Raw genomic sequence first — 27,033 nt, 5'->3', positions numbered from 1 at the left:
AAATTATTTTCTTTTATAAAAATATCTGATATATGTTTATATATATATTGTGGTCTGTCACAGCAAAGGGCGGGTGATAGTCCTTGGCCATTTAATTTCGGGTGTTGTTTGGTGGTTTCCACATGCCCACTGGCCGGCATTCTTTATAATTAGTGATGGGCGAAAAGTTTCGCCAGGCATGGATTCGCGGCGAATTTCCGCGTTTCGCCATTGGCGGATTGTTTCGCGAAATGGATGAAAAATTTTGCCGCGGAAAAATTCGGCGCACGTCCAAAAATTGTCGCCGGCGTCAAAAAAGAATAGTCGCGGGCGACAAAATAATAGCCGCGGGCGACGAAACAATAGCGCACGACAAAATAATAGCCGCGGGCGACGAAACAAGAGCCGCGCGACGAAACAAGAGCCGCGGGCGACGAAACAAGAGCCGCACGACGAAACAAGAGCCGCGCGCAACGAAATAATAGCCGCGCGACAAAACAATAGCCGCGGGCGACGAAACAAGAGCCGCGCGCGACGAAATAGCCGCGCGACAAAACAATAGCCGCGGGAGACGAAACAATAGCCGCGCGACAAAATAATAGCCGCGGGCGACAATTTTTTTTGTCGCACGACATTTTCACCGTTTCGCGAATTTTTCGCCGTTTCGCGGATCTTCAAAGATTCGCGAATTTTTCGGCGAAGCGAAACGGAACATATTCGCTCATCACTATTTATAATAACAAAAAAGTTTGTTGTGAAGTTGGAAAAGTTTGAAATACATGGCAAGGACTATTTCTGATGTTGGCTTCTTTAATAAAGCTGTGGCCGAACCCCACCCACAAAAAATTGGTATCAGTGTGTTTCTCCTGTGTCATGTGTTTATATTGGGGGGGAAGGCTGGAAGGGAGGGAACAAGTCTCCGCAGTCATTTCACTTGCTTCTGCTCCTCCTGATCTGTCTCTCTCTGGCTGGCACTGCAGCAGGGTTTCCTTTATAACCTTCTGGCCCAACCCATAGTTTTGGCTCCAAAGCCAGGCACTCTCTGGGTCCTCTTCTTTTCCCAGAGGTTCACTGGTGCTCCCAGCCAATCAGAGTTAGCTCCAGTCTGTAACTGGGCTGGATGATGTCACAGATAGAAAACAGGGGAAAGAGTGCTCTGATACCCTACAGCAGGGGTCGGGAACCTTTTTGGCTGAGAGAGCCATAAACACCACATATTTTAAAATGTAATTCCGTGAGAGCCATACAATATGGTTGGCCACAGATGCTGTGGGGCAAGGTAGGGTGGGTCCCAAGAATGACGGATGTGGATACGATGCAGGGGAGGGCGTGGCCTGCGCTCGGCTGATAGAAAATGCGTTCTAAGGTTTAGAACACGTCTTCTATCCTTCGAGCGCAGGGGCAAGGTAGGGTGGGTGCCAAGGATGCCGAATGTGGACGCGATGCGGAGGACGGCGTGGCTTCGTTCGGCAGATAGAAGATGTTCTAAGAATGCGTTCTAAGGTTTAGAACACGTCTTCTATCCGTCGAGCGCAGGGGCAAGGTAGGGTGGGTCCCAAGGATGCCGGATGTGGATGCGGAGGAGGACGTGGCCTGCGTTCGGCAGATAGAAGACGTGTTCTAAGGCTTAGAACACGTCTTCTATCCGCCGAGCACAGACCACGCCCCCCCTTATTTTTTTTTATTAAAGATTTGGCAGCGAGCCAGATGCAGCCATCAAAAGAGCCACATCTGGCTCCCGAGCCAGAGGTTCCCTACCCCTGCCCTACAGTGTATTTTTATGAAAATGCTTTAGTCAGATAACGCAGGGCTTTACATATGAAACTGTTTTATGCAATATTTTTATGGAGCCCTACACTGCTCAGGGGTATAGTTTTCCTTTAAAAAATCCCATACCTTATTATTTTTTTTTTTTTATACTGAATACTTATTGCCACCCCCAATGATTTAAGCTTTCCTTGTCTTTTAAACTACCAAAGAAATGAACAGACCGGCCGGCCCATCTGGCCTTGATCATCTTGCAGCTTCTCCATCCCTCAGTCGATGTAATGGCTTTGATTTATGGCACATCATAATTAGAGCAGGATCTCGCCCGAAGTAGAAAGGTGACGGCTGTTTCCTAAAGAACCGGCTTCCCCTCCAGTTTGCCAAGAATTCATTTACATGTGCCCTTAACTGTCAGCGAGCAGAATTAATGGGATCCGTTATCACGTCTTCGCAGAGATAAAACACTTTTTCTCACAGTTTCCAAAAAAATACTCCATCCGCACATTGTTAAGTGTAATATTATTAATGAAAAACTGTCACAGAACCTTAGATTTAGGAAAATATAAATGATGAGGTGGCGGAATTCCTTCCCCGTTCATCTTATACTCTAAGCAGCGTGATCCCCTAGCCTTCCCTATAGTAGCTGATGTTTGCGGTTGGGTGTGTAACCCCTTTTTGGCTATAATTAAGCAAAACCATGACTATGGACAGAGTATGGGGCACATTGGGACTCTCTTGCAAAGGAATGGGCCTTCGCTAAGTGGAAGGATGTGAAGATGTTGTTATTCTATAACTCACACTGCCAGGAGCTCTTGAATAGTGATGGACAAAAAGTTTCGCCAGGCATGGATTCGCGGCGAATTTCCGCATTTCACCATTGGCAGATTGTTTCATGAAACGAATGAAGAATTTTGCAGTGGAAAAATTCACCGCACGTCCAAAAATTGCCGCCAGCGTCAAAAAAGAATAGTCACGGGCAGTAAAATAATAGCCGCGCGACAAAATAATAGCAGCGGGCGACGAAACAATAGCCGCGAGACAAAATAATAGCCTCGGGCGACGAAACAATAGCCGCGAGACAAAATAATAGCCTCGGGCGACGAAACAATAGCCGCGAGACAAAATAATAGCCTCGGGCGACGAAACAATAGCCGCACGACAAAATAATAGCTGCGGGCGACGAAACAATAGCTGCACGACAAAATAATAGCCGCGGGCGACAATTTTTTTTTGTCGCATGTCATTTTCGCCGTTTCGCGAATTTTTCACCGTTTCGTGGATCTTTTGAAAGATTCGCAAATTTTTCGGCGAAGCAAAACGGAACAGATTCGCTCATCACTACTCTTGAAATCAAACGGTTAACTCTTTATTGTCCAAGACAGATGTTATTGGCACAGAGATAAATCAATACTCACAGAGACACGCAGAACCCACTGAGGATATTAAAGGAGGGTACCACCAGTTTATCCCACCACTTTGGAAGGCAGTCTGGATAGTGAATTCAATCTCCAGGTTGATAACCATTAACCCTTGTGGGTCCTACGGCCGGGCAGAGATCAGGGGTTATCCTAGCCTGTAATCCTGTCACTAGTCCGTGGCCCTGAGCTAAGGCAACATTGCCTAGAGGAAGAAATACTTCCAGCTGTCTTCTAGTTGGGGCTGAGCTGCCCTTACTATATAAATCTGACTGAACTCACTCCTCCTAGATGGCGCTATAACAAGGACTGCTATTCTGTCTAAGCCTCATTTACGGGGCCCTGTCCCCAACTTCCTTCAGACGAGATATTGGAGTCTGAGGTGATGATGGCTGTACTGGGGCCTGTTTCTGCACCCAGGCTCAGTGGAGCTGTTGTTGGGAAGCAGACAGGCAGCAAAAGAGGAAGCCACACCTCCTTGCTAGACACTATATGAGGCTGCAAGGGGTGGGGACAACCATATGGGCCAATAAAGTATGAGGTATAACTATAAACTGTACAAAGGTTTCTGCCCAGTAACAAGGGATCTATGTGAAGAGGTAGGGATATTACACCATAGGCAAGTTTAACCCTGTGGGTCCCTACAAGTGTGTTGGAATCCCCCAGGTTAGCAGTTACCCCCCACCCACAGCAGATTACTCTCAATTATTCAGTATGTCATGAATCCCACCAGTGATATTCTGGATTGTGGGTATTTTCTAACTATGGTATCAGACTCATATCCATAGAGCTACTGTGTATGGGCAAGTGCCCAGCGACTGCAGGCTGCATATTGTGATTAGCGATGAGTGAATCTGTCCCGTTTTGCCAACGCATCCACAAAACCGCTGAAAATACTGGAACTGGAGAAAAATGTATGACCTTTTGATGCGACTGTGACTTTTTCCTCACTGCAGCTTACAGTCTAAGGCCCCTATCACATTCCCATCAGTCCCTGCCCCAGTGAGCTTACAGTCTAAGGCCCCTATCACATTCCCATCAGTCCCTGCCCCAGTGAGCTTACAATCTAAGGTCCCTATCACATTCCCATCAGTCCCTGCCCCAGTGAGCTTACAATCTAAGGTCCCTATCACATTCCCATCAGTCCCTGCCCCAGTGAGCTTACAATCTAAGGTCCCTATCACATTCCCATCAGTCCCTGCCCCAGTGAGCTTACAATCTAAGGTCCCTATCACATTCCCATCAGTCCCTGCCCCAGTGGAGCTTACAATCTAAGGCACCTATCACATTCCCTTTAGTCCCTGCCCCAGTGAAGCTTACATATTCACACACATACTATGCATAATTCTATAAGGATAAATAAGGAGTAGTGGGAAGAACCCAGAGTTCCTGTAAGAAAACCATACATATAGCCCCCTGGCTAGAAGAAAACCTAGGACCCCAGCATTGCAAGGCAATAGTGCATATATAACAGTTTCTCTTTAGTTTCCCTGTACCACCATGTTGGACCATCATTGCTGATTATGGTACGTAAAGCGTAGTAAAACTTGTGTACACTACTAGTAGTATACTAGTATAATATAATCCAGTATAAACAATATGTTATGGTACATTATTAAAAGAAATATAAAATACATAATTTAATAAGTAGCAGCTGTAGAAATGTGTGGATTTATCTATCATTCAACATGTGCACAGATTTACCTGTTCTACGCTGCATATAATTGACACCTCTGTGAATCTGTAACTTATGGGAAAACTAGCACCTGATCTAAATAAAACTTAAAATTAAATTAAAAAAATACATATAAACCATGTATAATTTGGCTTTCTGTTGCTAAGCACTATAACAAAGACAAGTTTTCATAGCAACAGTCGTTCTCCATTACCAAGCAACGTTGCTGAAAATACAACATATGCAGCTATTATTCGTTAAATCTGTACATAGCTCATTCTAAAGCTGCCCATAGTACTTGTCAAGTATGAAAGTCTTGTCAGAATTCATTGGACCGTGTATATCTGACTGGGGTCAGACGTCAGTTGGGAAGGTTGGGTGACCCCAACGTATCCAGATTGTGCCCCTGTTGAGCTTGACCAGAAGGCCAAAGCCAAGCCAAACTAAATTAACATTAAATATAAAAAATATAAAATATACCAGTAAACCAACACTGAATGTTCTAGAGCGGGGCCCCCCAACCTTTCTTACTCATGAGCCCCAGTCAAATGTAAAAAGACTTGGGGAGAACATCAAGAAAGTAAAGTGCATGAAATCCCTCCTATAGAACCATCAGTTCTTTGTCTCTTTAATTCCTGCCCATCAAACTGAGCTACAGTTACACCTGAACCTAAAAGTTCACTCAGTATCAGATCTGGTGAACTTTTTCTCATACTCTAGAACGGTGATCCCCAACCAGTGGCTCAGGGGCAACATGTTGCTCCCCAACCCCTTGGATGTTGCTCTCAGTGCCCCCAAACCAGGGAGTTATTTTTGAATTCCTGACTTGGGGGCAAGTTTTGGTTGAATAAAAACAAGATTTCCTACCAAATAAAGCCCCCTGTAAGCTGATAGAGTGCCTAGAGGCTGCCTAATAGTTAGTGATGAGCGAATCTGTCCCGTTTCGCCGAAAAATTTGCGAATCTTTCAAAACATTCGCGAAACGGCAAAAAAATTGCGAAGCAGCGAAAATGTTGTGCGTAAAAAAAATTGGCGCCCGCGACTATTTATTTTGATGCCGCGACTATTCTTTTGACGCGCGACTATTTATTTTGACGCCATGACTATTCTTTTGCGCGACTATTTCCGCGCGACTATTTATTTTGACTATTCTTTTCGCGCGACTATTTATTTTGACACCACGACTATTCTTTGACGCTCAACTACTTATTTTGACGCCACAACTATTCTTTTGACGCGCGACTATTTATTTTCCTGCGCCACTATTTATTTTGACGCCATGACTATTCTTTTGCGCGACTATTTTCGCGCGACTATTTATTTTGACTATTCTTTTCGAGCGACTATTTATTTTGACTATTCTTTTCGCGCGACTATTTATTTTGACACCACGACTATTCTTTGACGCTCAACTACTTATTTTGACGCCACAACTATTCTTTTGACGCGCGACTATTTATTTTGCTGCCGCGACTATTTATTTTCATGCCACGACTATTCTTTGACGCGCAACTATTTATTTTGACGCGCGACTATTTATGATGACCCCCGCGACTATTCTTTTGACGCGCGACTATTTATTTTGCCGCCCGCAACACTTTTTTGACGTGCAACTATTTATTTTGCTGCCCGCAACTATTTATTTTGACGACGCGACTATTCTTTTGCCGCGCAACTATTTTTTTTGCCGCCCGTAACTATTTATTTTGATGCGCGACTATTCTTTTGACGCCCACAACAATTTTCGGACGCGCAACTAATTTTTCATCCGTTTCGCGAAACAATCCACCAATGGCGAAACGCAAAAATTCTCTGTGAATCCATGCCTGGCAAAACATTTTGCCCATCACTACTAATAGCCAATCACAGCCCTTATTTGGCTCCTCCATGAACTTTTATGGTGCTTGTGTTGCTCTCCAAGTCTTTTTACATTTGACTGTGGCTCCCGAGTAAGAAAGGTTGGGGATCCCTGTAGTTATTACAGGGTTCAGCATTTTTCGCTCTCTTTATCGTGCAGCGACTGTACTGTAAAGACACGTTGGCAGGTTAGATTTTATTTGACGCTTGGGAACATTTACCGTGTCATTCTGATGAAATATTGTTTAAGTTGCTGTACATTGTGCTTTGGAATTCATGTTTTGTTCACCGTAGCTCACATTAAAGGGAAAAAAATGAGAGGATAAAGCCTAATTACACAATGACAGATTAGAGTGAGTGTTTGCTTTTCAACATTAGGACACATTTCCATTTGCTGGTTTATTTTATCTAATCGTCGGTATAATTGCCTCTTCATTTTGCCCTAATGAAAAAGCAGGATTCCTCCGGAGAATTAGCCTCCAGGTTAGATGTGATGCAATAAGCTGGATGTGTAAGTGGCGCTAAGAGCAGAATTATTGTTTGATTCATGTATACGACCTCGGCTTATTCCTTATTTAACAATAAACAATTTTCCATATAACAATCTTGTTGCCTGCTTGTTTGGGATTAAGACAAGTTCAGAGCTATTAGAAATCAATTCATCACTGTCGGCGGCCGACTGGGTCAAAATAACTTATTAATTAAGAACTAAAGGCAAACATTTATTTTCTTACATATTGAATTCCCCCAGCTGTAATAGTATTGCATTCCTTCTAGATTATTAACTGTTAATGACTAGTGATGAGCGAATTTTTTCACCAGGCATGGATTCGTAGCGAATTTCCGCATTTCGCCATTGGTGAATTGTTTTGCGAAACTTCGGTGAAAATTCGTAGCGGAAAAATTCGACATTTTTTTCAGCGCACGTCAAATTGGGCGCGTAAAAAAGGGCAGGGTCGCGTCAAAAAAAGGTTCGACAAAAAGAGACAAAAAGAGTGTTTTTCTCCGGACAAATCCGTTAAGAGCAGGGGTGGGCCAAGCCGATGGGGCACCCTAGGCAACCCGGTCAGCCCCTGCACCTATGCTAACACAAACACCCCCCCCCCCCGCAGTTCACGTGGGGGGGTTTGCGAAGCGATAGTTCATTGCCCCCGCCGAGTAATCCCAAGTGGCGGGGGCAATGAAAATGGAGCGCACAGACTAGGGGTAGGCAAGAGAGACTTCTGCCTGGCGCCCCCTAGTCGTTGCGCCCTAGGCAGCTGCCTCTTCTGCCTACCCCTAGTTCCGGCCCTGGTTAAGAGGGTTCTACACCATTTGGGCCTGAATCCCCCCTTTTGCAGCCCCAGCAGTAGTGATGGGCGAAAAGTTTTGGCAGGCATGGATTTGCGGTGAATTTCCGCGTTTCGCCATTGGCGGATTGTTTCGCGAAACGGATGAAAAATGTCGCCGCGGAAAAATTTGCCGCACGTCCAAAAATTGTCGCCAGCGTCAAAAAAGAATAGTCGCGGGTGACAAAATAATAGCCGCGGGTGACAAAATAATAGCCGCGCGACAAAATTATAGCCGTGGGCGACGAAATAATAGCCGCTTGCGACGAAACAATAGCCGTGCAACAAAACAATAGCCACGGGCGACGAAACAATAGCCGCGCAACAAAACAATAGCCACGGGCGACGAAACAATAGCCGTGCAACAAAACAATAGCCACGGGCGACGAAACAATAGCCGCGCAACAAAACAATAGCCGCGCGACATTTTCGCCGTTTCGCGAATTTTTCGCCGTTTCGCGGATCTTTTGAAAGATTCGCTCATCACTACCCAGCAGTGTAAATCAGATGGAGTTTGTCACTTCTTGTTTAAAGTCTATACATACAATAATGGTCAGTTTGCAAATTTTCCTCAATTTGCACAAACTGTGCTAAAAAAAAACAGGACTGTGACTTTTCTTCAAAATTTAGCAAATCAAAATCATAAAATTTCGTTTTTTTTTTATTTAAATTCATATTAAAAATGATAAAAAATGAGTTCTGTCTATTTTTATGTTTAATTGTTCATCCCATTTTGGGAATTCCATCAGATTATTACATGAAACACAGATCTAGACTTGGAACATTGTAAGGCTTTACATACGAAGACCAAAATTGAAACTAGCAACAGTTACGTTGATGATTACACTGTAAATAATTTAGGACTAGAGCTTAAGTAGAACAGTTATACCCCACAAAATTAGCCAGATGTACATTTCGGACAGCAGCGTCAGGGTTTGACATTCATGATAACTAAAGCTGGAAAGATCCCCAAGGTCATCAAACGATCTTACCCTGATATGCCCACACAGTGGGTGTAAAAATGAAACTGGGTAAAATAGACAAAAACTTTTTCATATATAGTTAGTTAGGCTGGAGTGGGCAGATGTCTAACATAATAGCCAGAACACTTCTTCCTCCTTTACAGCTCTCTAAGCTGTTAGCAGTCAGTAACCAATCAGTGACTTGGGGGGGCATATGGGAAATAACTGCTCAGTTAGTGTGCATTTGAATCTGACCTGCGGGCTCACAAACTAACTGAACAGTTATGTCCCACGTGCCCCCACCTAAAGTCACTGACTATCTAATAGGTTAGAGCAGGGGTGGCCAATACGCTGATCGAGGTCCACCAGTTGATCCACCGTGGATTTCTGGCGGACCGGGGATGTGGAATTGCTGTGTGAATGCGTACGTACGCATCGTTGTGTATGTACGCATTCACGCCACACTTCCACATTCCACATCGGTCCGGTCGATCGCGGACGAAAAAAGTCTGGCCCACTCCTGGGTTAGAGAGCTGAAAGCAGGAAGTAGTGTTCTAGCTATTATGTTAGACATCTGCCCACTCCAGCCTTTATAAATTAAATTTTTCCTAACTAATTATTTTTATTTTGTAAGGTCTGTCTATTTTGCCTGGTTTCATTTTTACACCGAACTGTTCCTTTTTTTAAGTAGACTTAAGGTATGGAGATCCAGTTACAGAAAGACCCCATATCCGGAAAACTCCAGGTTCCAAGCTCTCTGGATAACAGTTCACATATACCTGTATTTATGGCACTTATCTAATATACTATTGTAGTTTCAGCATGGACCTCTGTCCATTCCCTTGTCCATTTAGGCTTTGATGTGGATTATAACACAATAGAGAGTTAAAAACTGATTTTAGTTGTTTGTTTATATACTTTCCTGGAATTGTGCTTTAGTTGGAAACATTTGTAACAACACTGTCATTTTGTACAATTAGGCAAAGCTGAAAGTTGTTTTCTGGAGGTGATTTAATTACATCATTAGAACAGAAACAGCCCTACTGCAGCGGGTCGGCCTTATCCATTCCACTGCAAATCCATTATAATAATGTTCGGGGTGGGATACCCTTAGGTGTATCTGAGATGTAACCTTGTCAGGTGAAGGATAACATCAGTGTTAATCAAGAATAATTAGATTTTTCTTCTTCATATTGAAATGTACCGAGCATTAAAAGGCGCACAAGATTGCAATGTTTGAAGGTCACTGTTTCATAATAATGAATGTGTTTGCTCACACGGAATGTCAGAGAACACGAGATTCCTCTGGTGGGGAGTGGAAAGCCAATCACATGTTTCTGCCTGTCACATGTTCTGTACAAGAAAAACGAGAAGGAGCTATTAGGGGATCTTTCCATAATTTGGATCTCTTAAGTTTACGAAAAAATCATTTAAACGTTAAATAAACCCAATAGGGCTGTTCTGCCCCAATAAGGGGTAATTATATCTTAGTTGGGATCAAGTACAGGTACTGTTTTATTATTACAGAGAAAAGGGAATCATTTAACCATTAAATAAACCCAATAGGGCTGTTCTGCCCCAATAAGGGGTAATTATATCTTAGTTGGGATCAAGTACAGGTACTGTTTTATTATTACAGAGAAAAGGGAATCATTTAACCATTAAATAAACCCAATAGGGCTGTTCTGCCCCCAATAAGGGGTAATTATATCTTAGTTGGGATCAAGTACAGGTACTGTTTTATTATTACAGAGAAAAGGGAATCATTTAACCATGAAATAAACCCAATAGGGCTGTTCTGCCCCCAATAAGGGGTAATTATATCTTAGTTGGGATCAAGTACAGGTACTGTTTTATTATTACAGAGAAAAGGGAATCATTTAACCATGAAATAAACCCAATAGGGCTGTTCTGCCCCAATAAGGGGTAATTATATCTTAGTTGGGATCCTAGTGATGGGGTAATGGCAGATTCTGTTAATGCCTATAAGAGGGGCCTGGATGAGTTCTTGAACAAGCAGAATATCCAAGGCTATTGTGATACTAATATCTACAGTTAGTACTAGTGGTTGTATTTATAGTTTATGTATGTGAGTGTATAGATTGGTAGGTGTGGGTTAGGTGTGCTGGGTTTACTTGGATGGGTTGAACTTGATGGACACTGGTCTTTTTTCAACCCTATGTAACTAACTACTAATTACAGATACTGTTTTATTATTAGAGAAGAAAAGGGAAATTTAAACTTTTCTAAAACGTAAACTATAGTCAAGATTACACCAGCCTTCACAATACCCTCTGTGGATATGGACTAGGGTAATGATGAACTATGTTTTTGTACTTGTCGGCCTTACCCAGTTATATGTTTATTTTGCTGTAAATAAAATGTAAGTTTCAAAAGCAAACAATATGGTAGCCCCATGCAGTTTTCTAGAGACAATGATGTCCACATCCCATCTCTGAAGGTTATATGAAATCATTGAATAGTTATTTAATATTTTATAACTGAAAGCAACACTGTTTTTTTTCTTACAGGCCCCCTCCTGTGAGTGAATTGGCCCCACTTGGATCAACTGTAACAGTTGTATTAGCTGCTGCCTTGAATCAAACCATAGTGTATTCAATCATCTCAGGAAATGATCAGGGTAAGTGGGCACAATTGTAACCAGTGTCTCTGCTGAACCTTCTCCAGGTAAGGAACGTGTAGCCATTTGGGCATGATGATTGGCCGACAACCTGCTAATCATGAGCGGTTTATTAAATTTAACCCCGTGGTTCTAGTAGACGCTTTGTTTTCAAATTCCAATCTTCCAGCACATGAGGAATAATCCTTAGAAATGAAATTAGGTTTTTTTTTTTTCCCCGTCCTATATAATTTGTGTTTGAAATCAGCCTAGAGAGCGGCGGAATAGCTGTCATTGTTTCATGCAACGTCTCTGGGGAGGCAGCAGAGAGGAGAAAAGGAAAGAGTCAGATAAAAGAAAGGTACAATTGGGGTAAGGGATTCATTTAGCAAATAAAGAGAAGCCATTCCAACACGCACGCCACAAATGATTAATGTTGCCATCTTGCTTCGGCACGAACCCTGACATTTAATTGAATAGAAATCCCAGTGAATTGAGGCTCATTTAACTCGAGTTTATTGTTTGCATCGGATTATATACATAAATAAAACACGCACGTTTTTACAATAACCTTCCAGAATGAGAGGCGCAGGTTTAAGTGGAGACAAGTTCTGCATTAGACGGGTGGCTAAGCATTCCATCAGCACCGCTGGCAATAGGGACCTTTTTCTAAGTACTGTAGGTGCTTTCACTTTCCGGGTAGATGGTAACGGCCCTGTATAGTTGGGAGAGAACTGCTTTAGACACTTGGGGGCCCATTCATGAAACCACGATTTTTCGCCAATTAAAAGCACAATTAGAACAAATTCGGAGTAACCACGATAATTTCTGAAAATTGCGCGGAAATTCTTTTCTCAGTCGTACGAAAATATCGTGGTTGTGATCCGAAAGTCACAAAATTTTCGTATCCGAACAATCGTTAATGGCACAAAAACCTTTCTGGCTTTGAAACCTTCATGTATGATTTTGGAAGCCTCCCATAGGACTCAATGGCATCTCCAACCTGGCCAAAAGATAGTCACGATACCGAAACTTGAATGAATTCCGAAATGGTTGTAGTCTTTGCAAAAAATATGACTTTTTCGTGGAAGTTAACGAAAACCACGAAAAAGTTGTGGAATTTTAACAAAATTATTGTGGACATTACGAAAAAAAAAAGTGATTTAATGAATGGGCCTCTTGGTGTTTAAATTATGGGGTATCCTAAAGTCATAAGGGGTCATTTTCTAAGTGCAGGGCAGGACAGGGTCCTGGGGGTCCATCTGCCATGTGTTTCACATTTTGCACCAATGCCCTGCACAGCTCTGAATTTTCCACAGGTCATTTGCCCCCCAAAATGTATTTCGCCCCTTGCATAAAGCATTGCCTGTAGGTACTGGTCTCCCACCCCCTACCCCTACAAGGGAGCACTGGCAAGTACACATTGTATCACATTCCTATACTTACTGCATTCCCTATGCCAATATTATCCACCTTAGTGTCTCACCAACTGTGTCAGGGCCATAATAAATGATCCCTCCTGAGTTACCAACAGCTACTTTTAAAGGGCCAGTAACTTTAAAAAAATTAATTTATCTAGATTTATAGATTATTTGTGGCAGCCTAGCATTATAAAGAATTTTATAGGCATTCCAAGAGAACTATGAATGACATTTGACCCTGGCTGTCAGCACATAAGACGAATGGCAAACATAACGTTTTTCCACTGGCAAACGCTCCGTAGCCCTATGTGCCGTCATTCAGCCCAGTAATGCGCATTTCAGGTTTCCATTCATCTTAGTGACAGGCGGCACGGAGCGGTATCTGTTTGTGTGCTACTGGCCTAAGTACTAAAGCCATTGCAGTTTAAATAGCTTATCTGTTATCTCCAATGCAAAGTGGTCCCCGAAGGAGCTCAGGACACTCCATGGCAGCCTTCACTGCCACAATACAGCTCATTTAATGGCATTTGGAGCATATAAAACCAGCACATCAATTTTACAAGGGGTAGGATAACCGTAAATCACATTTAAAGAAGAACCTAACCCAACGCATTTTGCATAATGAAACGAAATTCATTGTTTCAGCACAAACAGCCGGCACTGCGGGGAATGTAAATAACCTGCTCTCATGTATTTTTTCTGCGTATTTTTTCATTATCGTTGTCTGTTGCACCTTAGTAAACGGACAACTCAATCCCCACTTTGAAAATTATGAACACAACTGCATCCATTTTACAAAACACGCAAGCACAATTGCTTCATTTAAACACATTGGGACACCGTTGTGCCATGGGCAAAGCAACAATAACACTGGGATTGTGGGAAAAATGCTACATTATGGGCAAAAAAACATATAAAGTTATTTCTAAAAACATGCCCCTCGACTGGGTGAAAAAATATGTGCTCTACTATAATGAAATGATCACATGACCATAGATTTGGTTTAGTTTGCTACAAGGAAATAATACAGTAGGTGCCCTGAAAATGGAGCTGGCCATTCAAGAAGTTAGTGATGTGTGGGCCGGCCCGACACCTGAGGGATTCACGGGCTTACCCACAAGTTGGGCGGGTTCAGACCGACTTCCGTACGCCATTGTTGGGTCATGGGCGGGTTCAGTTTGAGCTCTTCCTTTCAGTTTCCCCGCCCACAAACTTACTGTGCCATCTTCCACCTCTGGTGCATGCCTTTTATAGACTTGCGTCTGCTTGGCAACGCCCCCTTCCATGACATCATAGTGGGCGGCACATTACTAGAAGTGTATTTTATGTGCTTCTTGCCCACTTCTTTGTCAGCTGATCATCTCAGACACCATTTTTATCACTTCCTTAGAAACTCCTATTCATTCTGAAGTTGATCCCCTATAAAAATGAAATAGGCCTTAGGTCTAATTTAGTCAAATTCATCCATTCTGCCCAATCATTAGTGATGAGTAGTGATGAGCGAATTTTTTTGCCAGGCATGGATTCGCATCGAATTTCCGCATTTCACCATTGGCGATTTGTTTCACGAAACTTTGCCGCAGAAAATTCGCTGCGCATCAAAGAATTTTGTCGCGTGTCAAAATAAGCACAGGCGACAAAAAAAAAAGACACGGGAGACAAAAAAAGACGTGGGCGACAAAAAAATCACGCAACAAATGTGTTTTGAGAATTTTTTGTCGTTTCACGAATTTTATGGTGAAGCAAAACAAGACAGATTCGCTCATCACTAGTGATGAGCGAAATATTTCACCGGCCATGGATTTAGCCATTGATGTTTGTTTGTTTTTTCGAAACGGACGCAAATTTTTGCCATTTCACAGATTTTTTGCCGTTTTCACAGATTTTTTGGCAATGAGACAGTATGACATTGTAAAATCCATTATCGCACAGAGGTTAAAAAGAACGGCAGCTTGGGAAATATTCGGTATTCTTGCTCACTGAACATTGAAGGGGTTCTCTATCTTCTTTATTTGCTTCATGCAGGAATATTCGCCATTGATAACAGCACTGGGGTTATCACCGTAGCAAAGCCATTGGACTATGAAAACACAACAAGCTATGAGCTTAGAATCCAAGCAGACTCAATGGAAGTGACTAAATATAATCTACGAGCCGCTTCGAAAAGTAAGTTGCACTTCATTTACTTTCAGTGTTATTCTCTTCATAAATCCTGAGCATTCGAGGAAAGCTTTTTCTTCCTCCTGGTGAATGGCTTGCTCTTAAATTGTTTCGCTATATGGATAGTGGGTATTAGTAAAGCCGGTCCTAAATAACTCACCCGCCTGCTCTTATTGCAAGTTGGTTACATCATGGGGCAGATTTATCAAAATGTGACTTTAGAGCTTAATACATAAAATCTAATCCACGTTCCATTCATTCTTATGGGATTTTTAGAAGCGTATTTATCAATGGGTGAAAATTAGAAGTTACCAATAGATAAATACGGTTCTAAAAATCCCACAGGAAAGAATAGAACGTGGGTGAGTTTTTATGTATTAAGCTCTACACTCATAACTGCATTGGTAGAAGGGTCCAGTGTTTCAGCTACTCTGGTAAAATCCATGTCTGTCCTTTGCTCTGCTAAATCTCAGTATAAGTCTGTAGTCAGATCTTCTCCAGCCAAAACTCCAGTTTACACAATGCCTTTAATGCTTAGTGATGGGCGAAATGTTTCGGCAGGCATGGATTCGCTGCGAATTTCCGCGTTTCGCTATTGGCGGATTGTTTCGCGAAATGGATGAAAAAATTTGCCATGTCATGGGCGTCAAAAGAATAGCCATGCAACAAAATAATAGCCGTGGGCGACAAAAGAATAGCCGTGCGACAAAATAATAGCCGCGTGACAAAATAATAGCCGCAGGCGACAAAATAATAGCCGTGCAACAAAATAATAGCCGCGGGCGACAAAATAATAGCTGTGCGACAAAATAATAGCCGCTGGCAACAAGATAATAGTCGCGTGACAAAATAATAGCCGCGGGTGACTTTTTTTTTGACGCACAACATTTTTGCCGTTTCGCTAATTTTTCGCCGTTTCGCAGATCTTTTGAAAGATTCACAAATTTTTCGGCGTAGCGAAACGGAACAGATTCTCTCATCACTATTAATGCTTCTAGACAAGACTAGGGGGCTCATTAACTAACAATCAATTTTTTATTTGAAACTTAATTCTTCAAAAAAAGTCACGGAGAAAAACCACTGCGAATTTACTGCGAACATTTACTAAGAATCTAAATGGCTAAAAATCTGAATTTGCCAGATTAAACTTGGTGAGTAGTGATGAGCGAATCTGTCCCGTTTTGCCGTAAAATTCCCGAAATGACAAGAAAATGTGAAAATCCACTAAACGCATTTGTTGCGCTACTTTTTTTGTTGCCCGCTTCTCTTTTTTGTTGCCCACGTCTTTTTTTTTTTTACGCAACTGCACCTATTTTGACGTGTCCATGCCCATTTTTTGTGTAAAAATGAGCACGGTTGTGTCACCTTTGCGCCCAATGTGACGCAGCCACGCTTATTTTTACACGAACACGGGCAATTTGATGAGACTGTGACATTTTTTAAAGCACAACAAATTTTTTCGTGGCAAATTTTCACAAAACAATTTGCCAATGGCGAAATGCGGAAATTCGCTGCGAAACCATGCCTGCCGAAAAAATTAGATCATCACTATTGCTGAGTTCATATCAATAACAAAGGTCCCTTTCCTTTCGTTGAAGTTTTTTCTTTTGTTTTGAATTTTAGAGATTTTGCTGGGTTTTGTCCGAAAACTCAACTTTTTCGAATTATCACAGCGAAAATTTGATAAAGTCATGATTTTCGCTGCAACAATTCGAAAAGGTCAAGTTTTTTTTTACGAATTTGCTCTCAGCACCTTTCCTTGCCACTTTTTAAGTAAATATTAGACATTCTGGAAAACGAATTTTGTCGAATTTCAAAATTAAAAAAAAATGAGAATTTATGGAGTTTTAGTAAATTTTCCCCTAGATCTCCATCTGTAGGTTATCTCTGAAATGTGGCTTTAACCTCCTACGTCAAAAATAACATCTTCTGTTGAACTGAAACCCATTTATACTTCATTTCATTCCGTTTGACCGTTATTCTCTTGAGGCAGGTCCTGCACAGAGCTCCTGTATTTACTGTTGGCTCCATTCTATATAATAAAAAATGTATTAAAGTAGAAGTCTTTCTGCCTCTTGACTTTGTTGATGTTTTTTTTATGGCTGTGTTGAATTGAATATGACCGTGTCCATTTTGCCGTGGCCGAGCCCAATTTGACTTTTTTTTTTGACGCGCAACAAATTCGGCATACAACAAAAAATTGTTACCCGCATCCAAAAAATTGCTATGATCATAAAAAATATCACGCATCAAACACATTTTACATACACATAGGGGCAGATCTACTAATCCACGAATGGGAAACACGAATGGGAAAAATTTGGATTGGAAATGAAAAATTTCTGAAGATCGCAAATATCCCGAAAATGCTTACGAAAAAATCGTATTACTCACGATAATATTGTATTGGCAATCCGGAAGTCATGAAATTATCGTACTCACCACTGTAACCAGCGGCAGAGCCTTTCCGAATTTTTCGTGCGGGCGCGCGAAAAAATCGGAAAGAATACGCACAGAGCGTTCGTGTCTTAGTGAATCTCCCCAATAGTTTTTTGATGTGCTGCAAATTTTTGAAGGCAAACATTTTACTGACAGCGAAAATGTTGCGAGTTATTTTTTTTCGACGCCTTCAACAATTTTTTTTGGCACATACGGCAAACTGCTTTGCCGCACAACATTTTGCCGTTTCACAAATCTTTTGAAAAATTTGCTAATTTTTGGGCCAAGCGAAACGGGACGGATTTGCCCATCACTAGTGAGATATAAACATTTGACTTTGTTAAATATCATGCATTCTTTTATGAAAATGTTCATCCAAAAATATTTTTTATAATGAAAAAATAGGAAATAAGCCACTTCCCTATATACAGGTATGGGACCCGTTATCTGGGGTTTTCTGGAAAAGGGGTCTTTCCATAATTTGGATCTAACGTAAGTCTACTAAAAATAAAGTAAACCCAATAGGACTGTTCTGCCCCCAATAAGGGGTAATTATATCTTAGTTGGGATCAAGTACAGGTACTGTTTTATTATTACAGAGAAAAGGGAATCATTTAACCATTAAATAAACCCAATAGGACTGTTCTGCCCCAATAAGGGGTAATTATATCTTAGTTGGGATCAAGTACAGGTACTGTTTTATTATTACAGAGAAAAGGGAATCATTTAACCATTAAATAAACCCAATAGGGCTGTTCTGCCCCCAATAAGGGGTAATTATATCTTAGTTGGGATCAAGTACAGGTACTGTTTTATTATTACAGAGAAAAGGGAATCATTTAACCATTAAATAAACCCAATAGGGCTGTTCTGCCCCCAATAAGGGGTAATTATATCTTAGTTGGGATCAAGTACAGGTACTGTTTTGTTATTACAGAGAAAAGGGAATCATTTAACCATTAAATAAACCCAATAGGGCTGTTCTGCCCCAATAAGGGGTAATTATATCTTAGTTGGGATCAAGTACAGGTACTGTTTTATTATTACAGAGAAAAGGGAATCATTTAACCATTAAATAAACCCAATAGGGCTGTTCTGCCCCAATAAGGGGTAATTATATCTTAGTTGGGATCAAGTACAGGTACTGTTTTATTATTACAGAGAAAAGGGAATCCTTTAACCATGAAATAAACCCAATAGGGCTGTTCTGCCCCCAATAAGGGGTAATTATATCTTAGTTGGGATCAAGTACAGGTACTGTTTTATTATTACAGAGAAAAGGGAATCATTTAACCATTAAATAAACCCAATAGGGCTGTTCTGCCCCCAATAAGGGGTAATTATATCTTAGTTGGGATCAAGTACAGGTACTGTTTTATTATTACAGAGAAAAGGGAATCAAACGTATTTAGTACATTTTGGTACCAATAGGGAATAGTTGAGCAGTTTACCAGATTGGGAAAAAATACATTCATAGCTACAGTACTATTGTAAATCAGTGAAAAGTGAAAATATTCCAAGCCTGGATTTGTTTTAATATAATTGTAATTTAGGTAGTGCACTGTATATAAATCATTGTATAGAATTCTTTTATTAGAAAAACTCACATGAACAAATGAAGCTTTGCTCTAATTTATGTAAATTAAATAAGTTATGTGGGAACTGGTAAATCTCACTGATTAAAGCTATGATGATATAATTTATGAAAATTCTGCTTACCCCATTTCAATTAGCCAAAGTTAATGGGCAAAACTAATTGAGAACTATGAAAGAATTGCAATTTAATTTGCTTGCTTGGGATCACACATATAAAGAGCAAGTTTCTATGCCTAGGAAGATGTTTTATGTAAGTCACTATTTTTGCAGTACTTACCTTTTTAAAAAGAAACCTAATACAGGTAAGGGACCTTTTATCCGGAATGCTCAGGACCTAGAATTTTCCAGAAAAGTGGTCTTTCCATTATTTGAATCACCATACCTAAAGTCTACTAAAAACATTAACTAAACCCAATAGGGTTGTTTTATGTCCAATGAGGATTAATTGTATCCTAGTTGGGATCAAGTACAGGTACTGTTTTATTATTACAGAGAAAAGGGAATCATTTAACCATGAAATAAACCCATTAGGGCTGTTCTGCCCCCAATAAGGGGTAATTATATCTTAGTTGGGATCAAGTACAGGTTCTGTTTTATTATTACAGAGAAAAGGGAATCATTTAACCATGAAATAAACCCAATAGGGCTGTTCTGCCCCAATAAGGGGTAATTATATCTTAGTTGGGATCAAGTACAGGTACTGTTTTATTATTACAGAGAAAAGGGAATCATTTAACCATGAAATAAACCCAATAGGGCTGTTCTGCCCCCAATAAGGGGTAATTATATCTTAGTTGGGATCAAGTACAGGTACTGTTTTATTATTACAGAGAAAAGGGAATCATTTAACCATGAAATAAACCCAATAGGGCTGTTCTGCCCCAATAAGGGGTAATTATATCTTAGTTGGGATCAAGTACAGGTACTGTTTTATTATTACAGAGAAAAGGGAATCATTTAACCATGAAATAAACCCAATAGGGCTGTTCTGCCCCCAATAAGGGGTAATTATATCTTAGTTGGGATCAAGTACAGGTACTGTTTTATTATTACAGAGAAAAGGGAATCATTTAACCATTAAATAAACCCAATAGGGCTGTTCTGCCCCAATAAGGGGTAATTATATCTTAGTTGGGATCAAGTACAGGTACTGTTTTATTATTACAGAGAAAAGGGAATCATTTAACCATTAAATAAACCCAATAGGGCTGTTCTGCCCCCAATAAGGGGTAATTATATCTTAGTTGGGATCAAGTACAGGTACTGTTTTATTATTACAGAGAAAAGGGAATCATTTAACCATTAAATAAACCCAATAGGGCTGTTCTGCCCCAATAAGGGGTAATTATATCTTAGTTGGGATCAAGTACAGGTACTGTTTTATTATTACAGAGAAAAGGGAATCATTTAACCATTAAATAAACCCAATAGGACTGTTCTGCCCCCAATAAGGGGTAATTATATCCTAGTTAGGATCAAGTACAGATACTGTTTTATTACTATTATTATTATTTTTAGTGATGAGCGAATCTGTTCCATTTTGCTTTGCTGAAAAATTTGCCAAGAATTCACTCCCCCTCCATGTGTGATCATGAGCTACCAGTAGCTAGAGCTGCAGCAGGAAGCTACTAAGACCAAGCCAAAATGGCAGCTGCTATCTTAAACAAACGGAGGTAGCTTCTAGGGCTGTTTACTCAGGTATGGTAAAGCTTTTTGCAGAATAAATATAGTGTTCTATGTGGCACTAATGTGCCGAATGTATTGGCAGTAAAATACCAAAATGACTTTCCTTTTCCTTTTAAACTTTTTCAAAACCTTTTCTAAGTTGCAGAGGGGGACATAACGAGAAGGCCAGTTAAAATATGATTTAAATTAAAAAAGACTAATAATTGACATTTTTTTCCCTTTATCAGATCGTTACTTAAGAAGCATTATCCATAGAAACAGGCCACTACTGATTTAATGTTACAAATACCTTTCCTATTTTCTTAATGAAGCTGATCTGTACAGAGAGATTAGGTTGGTGTACAGCTCAAGGTAATTAGCACAACAGTGACCATTCCTTCCCCGGCAGATTAGCACAGCAGTCCACGTTAAGCAGTTTGCGGTTGCCACGTATTTCTATGACTTTTTTCTTTACCTGAATGAAATTTTAAATACTTAAGACGATTAGTCCTTTGTTCTCAGTTCTAGGAATCATATTAAACAACAAAAGAAAATGAAGAAACCGTAATATCCAAAGCTACAGTTTAAGCTTCAAAGCGTAAAAATATACTTTATTTTTAACATAAAGCCCAAATTATAAAGAAACATTAAGGCGCAGATTTACCAAAACTTTTTTTTCATATATATATTTCTTGGAAACCACAACTAAACTTCTTTCCACGAATGGCAGTCATTCATCAAAAGAGCTGAACTGAAAAAGCACAAATGAAAAAAAAAGTTGTGGAAAAGTCCCGAAAATCGTGACTTTTTCAACTTGTCGTGCGATAACCGCAACTTTCTTCTATTGTCGCACAAAAGCCGTTTTTTATGGAATTTTGTCACATAATAAATCTTAGAAAAGTTGTGCTTTTTTCACAAACTCTCTCACAACAAAAACTTTGCCCAAAATGTACCCAAGTATAGAATTCTGTCTTATACCCTTCAAAAGCCTCCTGTATGTTTATGGAAAAGAATCAGTTTGCATGCAATACAGACAGTTTTTTCACCAGGCATGGATTTACTGAAAAAATTCCGCATTTCGCCATTGGCTATCTTTTGGGGGGGGGGGGGGGAATATGCCACAGAAATTTGCTGCAACAAAAATTCGGCAAGTAAAAAAAAAACAGTTTTTTTGCTCATCACTATTCATAAATAGTTATTCCAAATTTTGAAAACTGATAAAATGCATTTTCAACGGGAGAGACAATTCTTTTTACGCTCGCCACAATACGTTTGATGCGCAACAATTCTTTTGCCGCTCGCGACAATACATTTGCTGCTCATGACAATTCTTTTGACGCGGGCGAGAATTTTTGGATGCGAATCCATGCCTGACTAATTTTTTCGCCCATCACTACTCAGCAGTGTCGGACAGGGATGCCAGGGGCCCACCAGAAAACCTTAGACCATGGGCCCACTCTTCTAAATATTTTTCATCCACTTCTCACTCAACCTCTATATTTTCCTAGTTTTTTATATTTTCTTACTACAGGTATGGGATCCCTTATCCGGAAACCCGTTATCCAGAAAGCTCTGAATTACGGCATGCCCGTCTCCCATAGACTCCATTTTAATCAAATAATTCAGAATTTTAAAACTGATTTCCTTTTTCTATGTAGAAATAAAACAGTACCTGTACTTGATCCCAACTAAGATATAATTACCCCTTATTGGGGCAGAACAGCCCTATTGGGTTTATTTCATGGTTAAATGATTCCTTTTTCTCTGTAATAATAAAACAGTACCTGTACTTGATCCCAACTAAGATATAATTACCCCTTATTGGGGGCAGAACAGCCCTATTGGGTTTATTTCATGGTTAAATGATTCCTTTTTCTCTGTAATAATAAAACAGTACCTGTACTTGATCCCAACTAAGATATAATTACCCCTTATTGGGGGCAGAACAGCCCTATTGGGTTTATTTCATGGTTAAATGATTCCTTTTTCTCTGTAATAATAAAACAGTACCTGTACTTGATCCCAACTAAGATATAATTACCCCTTATTGGGGGCAGAACAGCCCTATTGGGTTTATTTCATGGTTAAATGATTCCCTTTTCTCTGTAATAATAAAACAGTACCTGTACTTGATCCCAACTAAGATATAATTACCCCTTATTGGGGCAGAACAGCCCTATTGGGTTTATTTCATGGTTAAATGATTCCCTTTTCTCTGTAATAATAAAACAGTACCTGTACTTGATCCCAACTAAGATATAATTAATACTTATTGGATGCAAAACAATCCAATTGGGTTTAATTAATGTTTTATTGATTTTTTAGTAGACTTAAGGTACTGAGATCCAAATTACAGAAAGACCCCTTATCCGGAATACCCTTGGTCCCGAGCATTCTGGATAATGGGTCCCATACCTGTATAATCTATTCTTTTTATTTAGTCATTTTTTTCCCATAAAGAAATAGGAAATGACTAGTGATGAGCGAATTTTTTTGCCAGGCATGGATTCGCAGCGAATTTCCGCATTTCGCCATCGGCGAATTGTTTTGCAAAACTTCCGTGAAAATTCACTGCGAAAAAATGCATTGCGTTGAATTTCTTTTTTTGCACGTCAAATTGGGTGCGGTTGTGCCAAAAATTGGGCACGGTTTCATGAAAAAAAAATGACGGCGACAAAAAAAGACACGTGCGACAAAAAAATCACACGACAAGTGCGTTTTGCTAAATTTACGCCATTTCGCAAATATACTTGCTGTTTCGCGAATTTTATGGCGACGCGAAACAGGACAGATTCGCTCAGCACTAGAAATGACCATGATTAAGGCCAAACGGTTAGAAGCAGGAGGGCCCACTGGGAGTTTTCCTGGTATCCCTGTGGGCCAGTCCAACACCGCTGGATTAGTTTCTTACTAATCCTTACATTCTATGATAATGTTTACTTCCATGTTTGTTACCATTTTATCATTTGTTCTCATTATGGCCCCTTTCATTTCCTAATTGTATATAACAGCGGTCAGCACTGAAAGATTCCACTTTGCGTAGAGGTTAGAGATATCTGACTCAGCTTTGCAGATAAGCAGAATGAACATGATCATACTTCTATTAGTGGTGTCAGAGTAAGATGAATAAATCCTCTGTTCTTCTCTCCCCCCACCATATTGTACATAAGGCTCTGCTTATCTGCACTGCAAGTGTTTATCCTGATAAATGTGCTGCAAATAAGAAAATCAGATTATGGTCGTTTAGCAATAGGACCTGCCAGAGAGTGTAATGTAGGCCCTTAGCTTCTTGTATAACTGAGCAATAAACACCCACATGTTTTGAAATGCAATTTACTTCATTTATATATATAATATGGTAGTAGTAAATACTATTGTACCTCTATGTCTTATTTATGCATTTATATGAGATGGGCTAGTGCTTGGGGTTTACTTTTAAGACGATGAAGTTGTGGAAAGCAAATGGTTTAGGGGAACAAGACCTTAATCCCCACCATTTTTAATTGTATGTCAGCAATCACTATACTTTGACCTTTATCTGCTTAACTGAGCTCAGTATATGGGAATACCATTTCTAAATTGCACTGTTTACATAGCAAATAATTCCCTCTGCCATTTAAACTTGTATTCTTGAACCAACAAATGTATTTGTAGCTGTAATATTGGTGTGTAGGCGCCATCTCAGTGCATTGTGCCTGAGTCTGAGCTTTCAGGCAGCGCTACACATTAGAACTGCTTTCAGCTAACCTATTGTTTCTCCTACTCCTATGTAACTGAAGGAGTCCCAAGCCGGACTTGGATTTCTTACTATTGAGTGCTATTCTGATACCTACTGGGAGCTGCTATCTTGCTCCCTTCCCATTGTTCTGCTGATCGGCTGCTGGGGGTGAGGGGGGGTATCACTCCAACTTGCAGCGCAGCAGTAAAGTGTGCCTGAGTCTGAGCTTTCAGAAGGATCCAGCGCTACACATTAGAACTGCTTTCAGCTAACCTATTGTTTCTCCTACTCCCATGTAACTGGAGGAGTCCCAAGCCGGACTTGGATTTCTTACTATTGAGTGCTATTCTGATACCTACTGGGAGCTGCTATCTTGCTCCCTTCCCATTGTTCTGCTGATCGGCTGCTGGGGGTGAGGGGGGGTATCACTCCAACTTGCAGCGCAGCAGTAAAGTGTGACTGAGTCTGAGCTTTCAGAAGGAGCCAGCGCAACACATTAGAACTGCTTTCAGCTAACCTATTGTTTCTCCTACTCCCATGTAACTGGAGGAGTCCCAAGCCGGACTTGGATTTCTTACTATTGAGTGCTATTCTGATACCTACTGGGAGCTGCTATCTTGCTCCCTTCCCATTGTTCTGCTGATCGCCTGATGGGAGGGGGGGATATCACTCCAAAAGTGTGAAATTCTAAATACACAGTACTTGTATAAAGTTTCTAAATGGCAAAAGTCTCATTGGGAACATCTAAACCATTATCATTAACAAAGAAGAATCACAAAACCTTCTAAAATTAGTGAAAGTCATTAGGATTCCTTGCCACTCTGTTGTTTGGTGGCACAGAAGTGATGAAATAATGTGCGGTTAGGTGGCAATGAATTATGGAGCCACTGCCGAGTGTAAAGACAATGTAATGATAAACTGCACCGGGGAAAGTTGACGTTGAATGAAATCTCTAAAATTAAGTGACAATGAAATAATATTACCCTCCGCTCCAGTCGTCACTAAATTGATTTTTATTGTTATGTGGATCATGAACGCAAGGGGACTTTTTATTCCTTTTCTATTTTGAGGCACGGCAAGCAAAGAATAAAGGACCCAAATCACTAAAGAAATGATATTTTCTGAACTAATTTTCCAGCCCTAACCTCCAGACCCATTGATAGTTGTGAGTTGTTTTTAATATTTATGATTAATGTTAATAGCAGACTGCTAGTGCATTTTGGGTAAAAAATAATGCATCTTTGTTTACAAGAGCTGTCAGGCTAAAAATTCTTTATTTTTAGTGATAAGGAAATCTGTCCTGTTTCGCTTAGCCAAAAAAAAATCACAAAATGAAAAAAAAATTAGCAAAACAGCAAAAAATGGCAAATCACTAGTGATGGGCGAAATGTTTCGCCAGGCATGGATTCGCGGCAAATTTCTGCAGTTTGCCATTGGCGGATTGTTTCGCGAAACAGATGAAAAAATTCGCTGCAGAAAAATTTACCGCACGTCCAAAAATTGTCACCAGCGACAAAAAAGAGTAGTCACAGGCGTCAAAAGAATAGCCACGCGCCGAAATAATAGCCGCGGGCGACAAAAGAATAGCCGTACGACAAAATAATAGCCGCGGGCGACAAAAGAATAGCCGCGTGACAAAATAATAGCCGCGGGTGACAAGAGAATAGTCGCAGGCGACAACATTTTCGCCGTTTCGCGAATTTTTCGGCGAAGCAAAACAGAACAGATTCGCTCATCACTACAAATCACGTATATCATGTGATTATTTTGTCAGTGCGACTTTTCTTGACGCGACCGAACCTATTTTGATGCAACTGTGCCCAATTTGATGCAACTGTGCCTATTTTGACGCAACCGCAACAATTTTTTTTGATGCGCAAAGATTTTTTTGGTGGCAAATTTTCTTGGACGTTTCACGTAACAATTCGCCAATTTGTTGTCAGTTGTCAGCATCTTTTTTTGTCGCCCGCGTTTTTGGTGTGACCACTCAAACTGTGCCTTTTTTACTTGAGGCAATGGTAAATGGCCCCTAAAAATGCAGAATGGCAGCTGGTGGAGGCACACTTCTCTACTTTAGAAGGTGAAACAAGACCTCCTAGATGAAGAGTGGTTGCATCAAGGTTCTGATTTACTAAAATAGGTGTCTAAATTAAATAAATGCAGTACTTATAGCAACCAATCAGCAATAAGTTTTGATCAGTCGACTACAGTGGTTCTCAACCTTCCTAATGCCACGACCCTTTAATACAGTTCCTCATGTTGTGGTGACCCCCAACCATAAAATAATTCCTAAGACCATTGGAAATATGTGTTTTCAGATGGTCTTAGGTGACCCCTGTGAAAGGAATAAGGAAAATGTCGCAGTTGTGTCAAAAAAAGTTGCAGTAGTGTCAAAAAACGTTGCGACTCGTGGCAAAAAAAGTTGCGGTTG

The 27,033-nt window shown here is 40.4% G+C and overlaps 1 protein-coding gene across 2 annotated transcripts in view; it reads left to right on the top strand.

Moving 5' to 3' along the window:
* pcdh15 (protocadherin-related 15) overlaps positions 1 to 27,033 on the top strand; it is a 709,890-nt gene that overhangs the window by 560,152 nt on the left and 122,705 nt on the right. For both annotated transcript variants that reach the window (XM_031905917.1, XM_031905916.1), the window contains exons 25-26: positions 11,515 to 11,624; positions 15,050 to 15,190. In XM_031905917.1, the coding sequence (XP_031761777.1) occupies positions 11,515 to 11,624; positions 15,050 to 15,190 (251 nt within the window). The remainder of the gene's footprint in view (positions 1 to 11,514; positions 11,625 to 15,049; positions 15,191 to 27,033) is intronic.

Source organism: Xenopus tropicalis, chromosome 7 (genome assembly GCF_000004195.4).
Source record: "Xenopus tropicalis strain Nigerian chromosome 7, UCB_Xtro_10.0, whole genome shotgun sequence".
NCBI classification, from domain to species: domain Eukaryota; kingdom Metazoa; phylum Chordata; class Amphibia; order Anura; family Pipidae; genus Xenopus; species Xenopus tropicalis.
The sequence above is the reverse complement of the archived record's forward strand: the minus strand, read 5'-3'. Positions and strand labels throughout refer to the sequence as shown.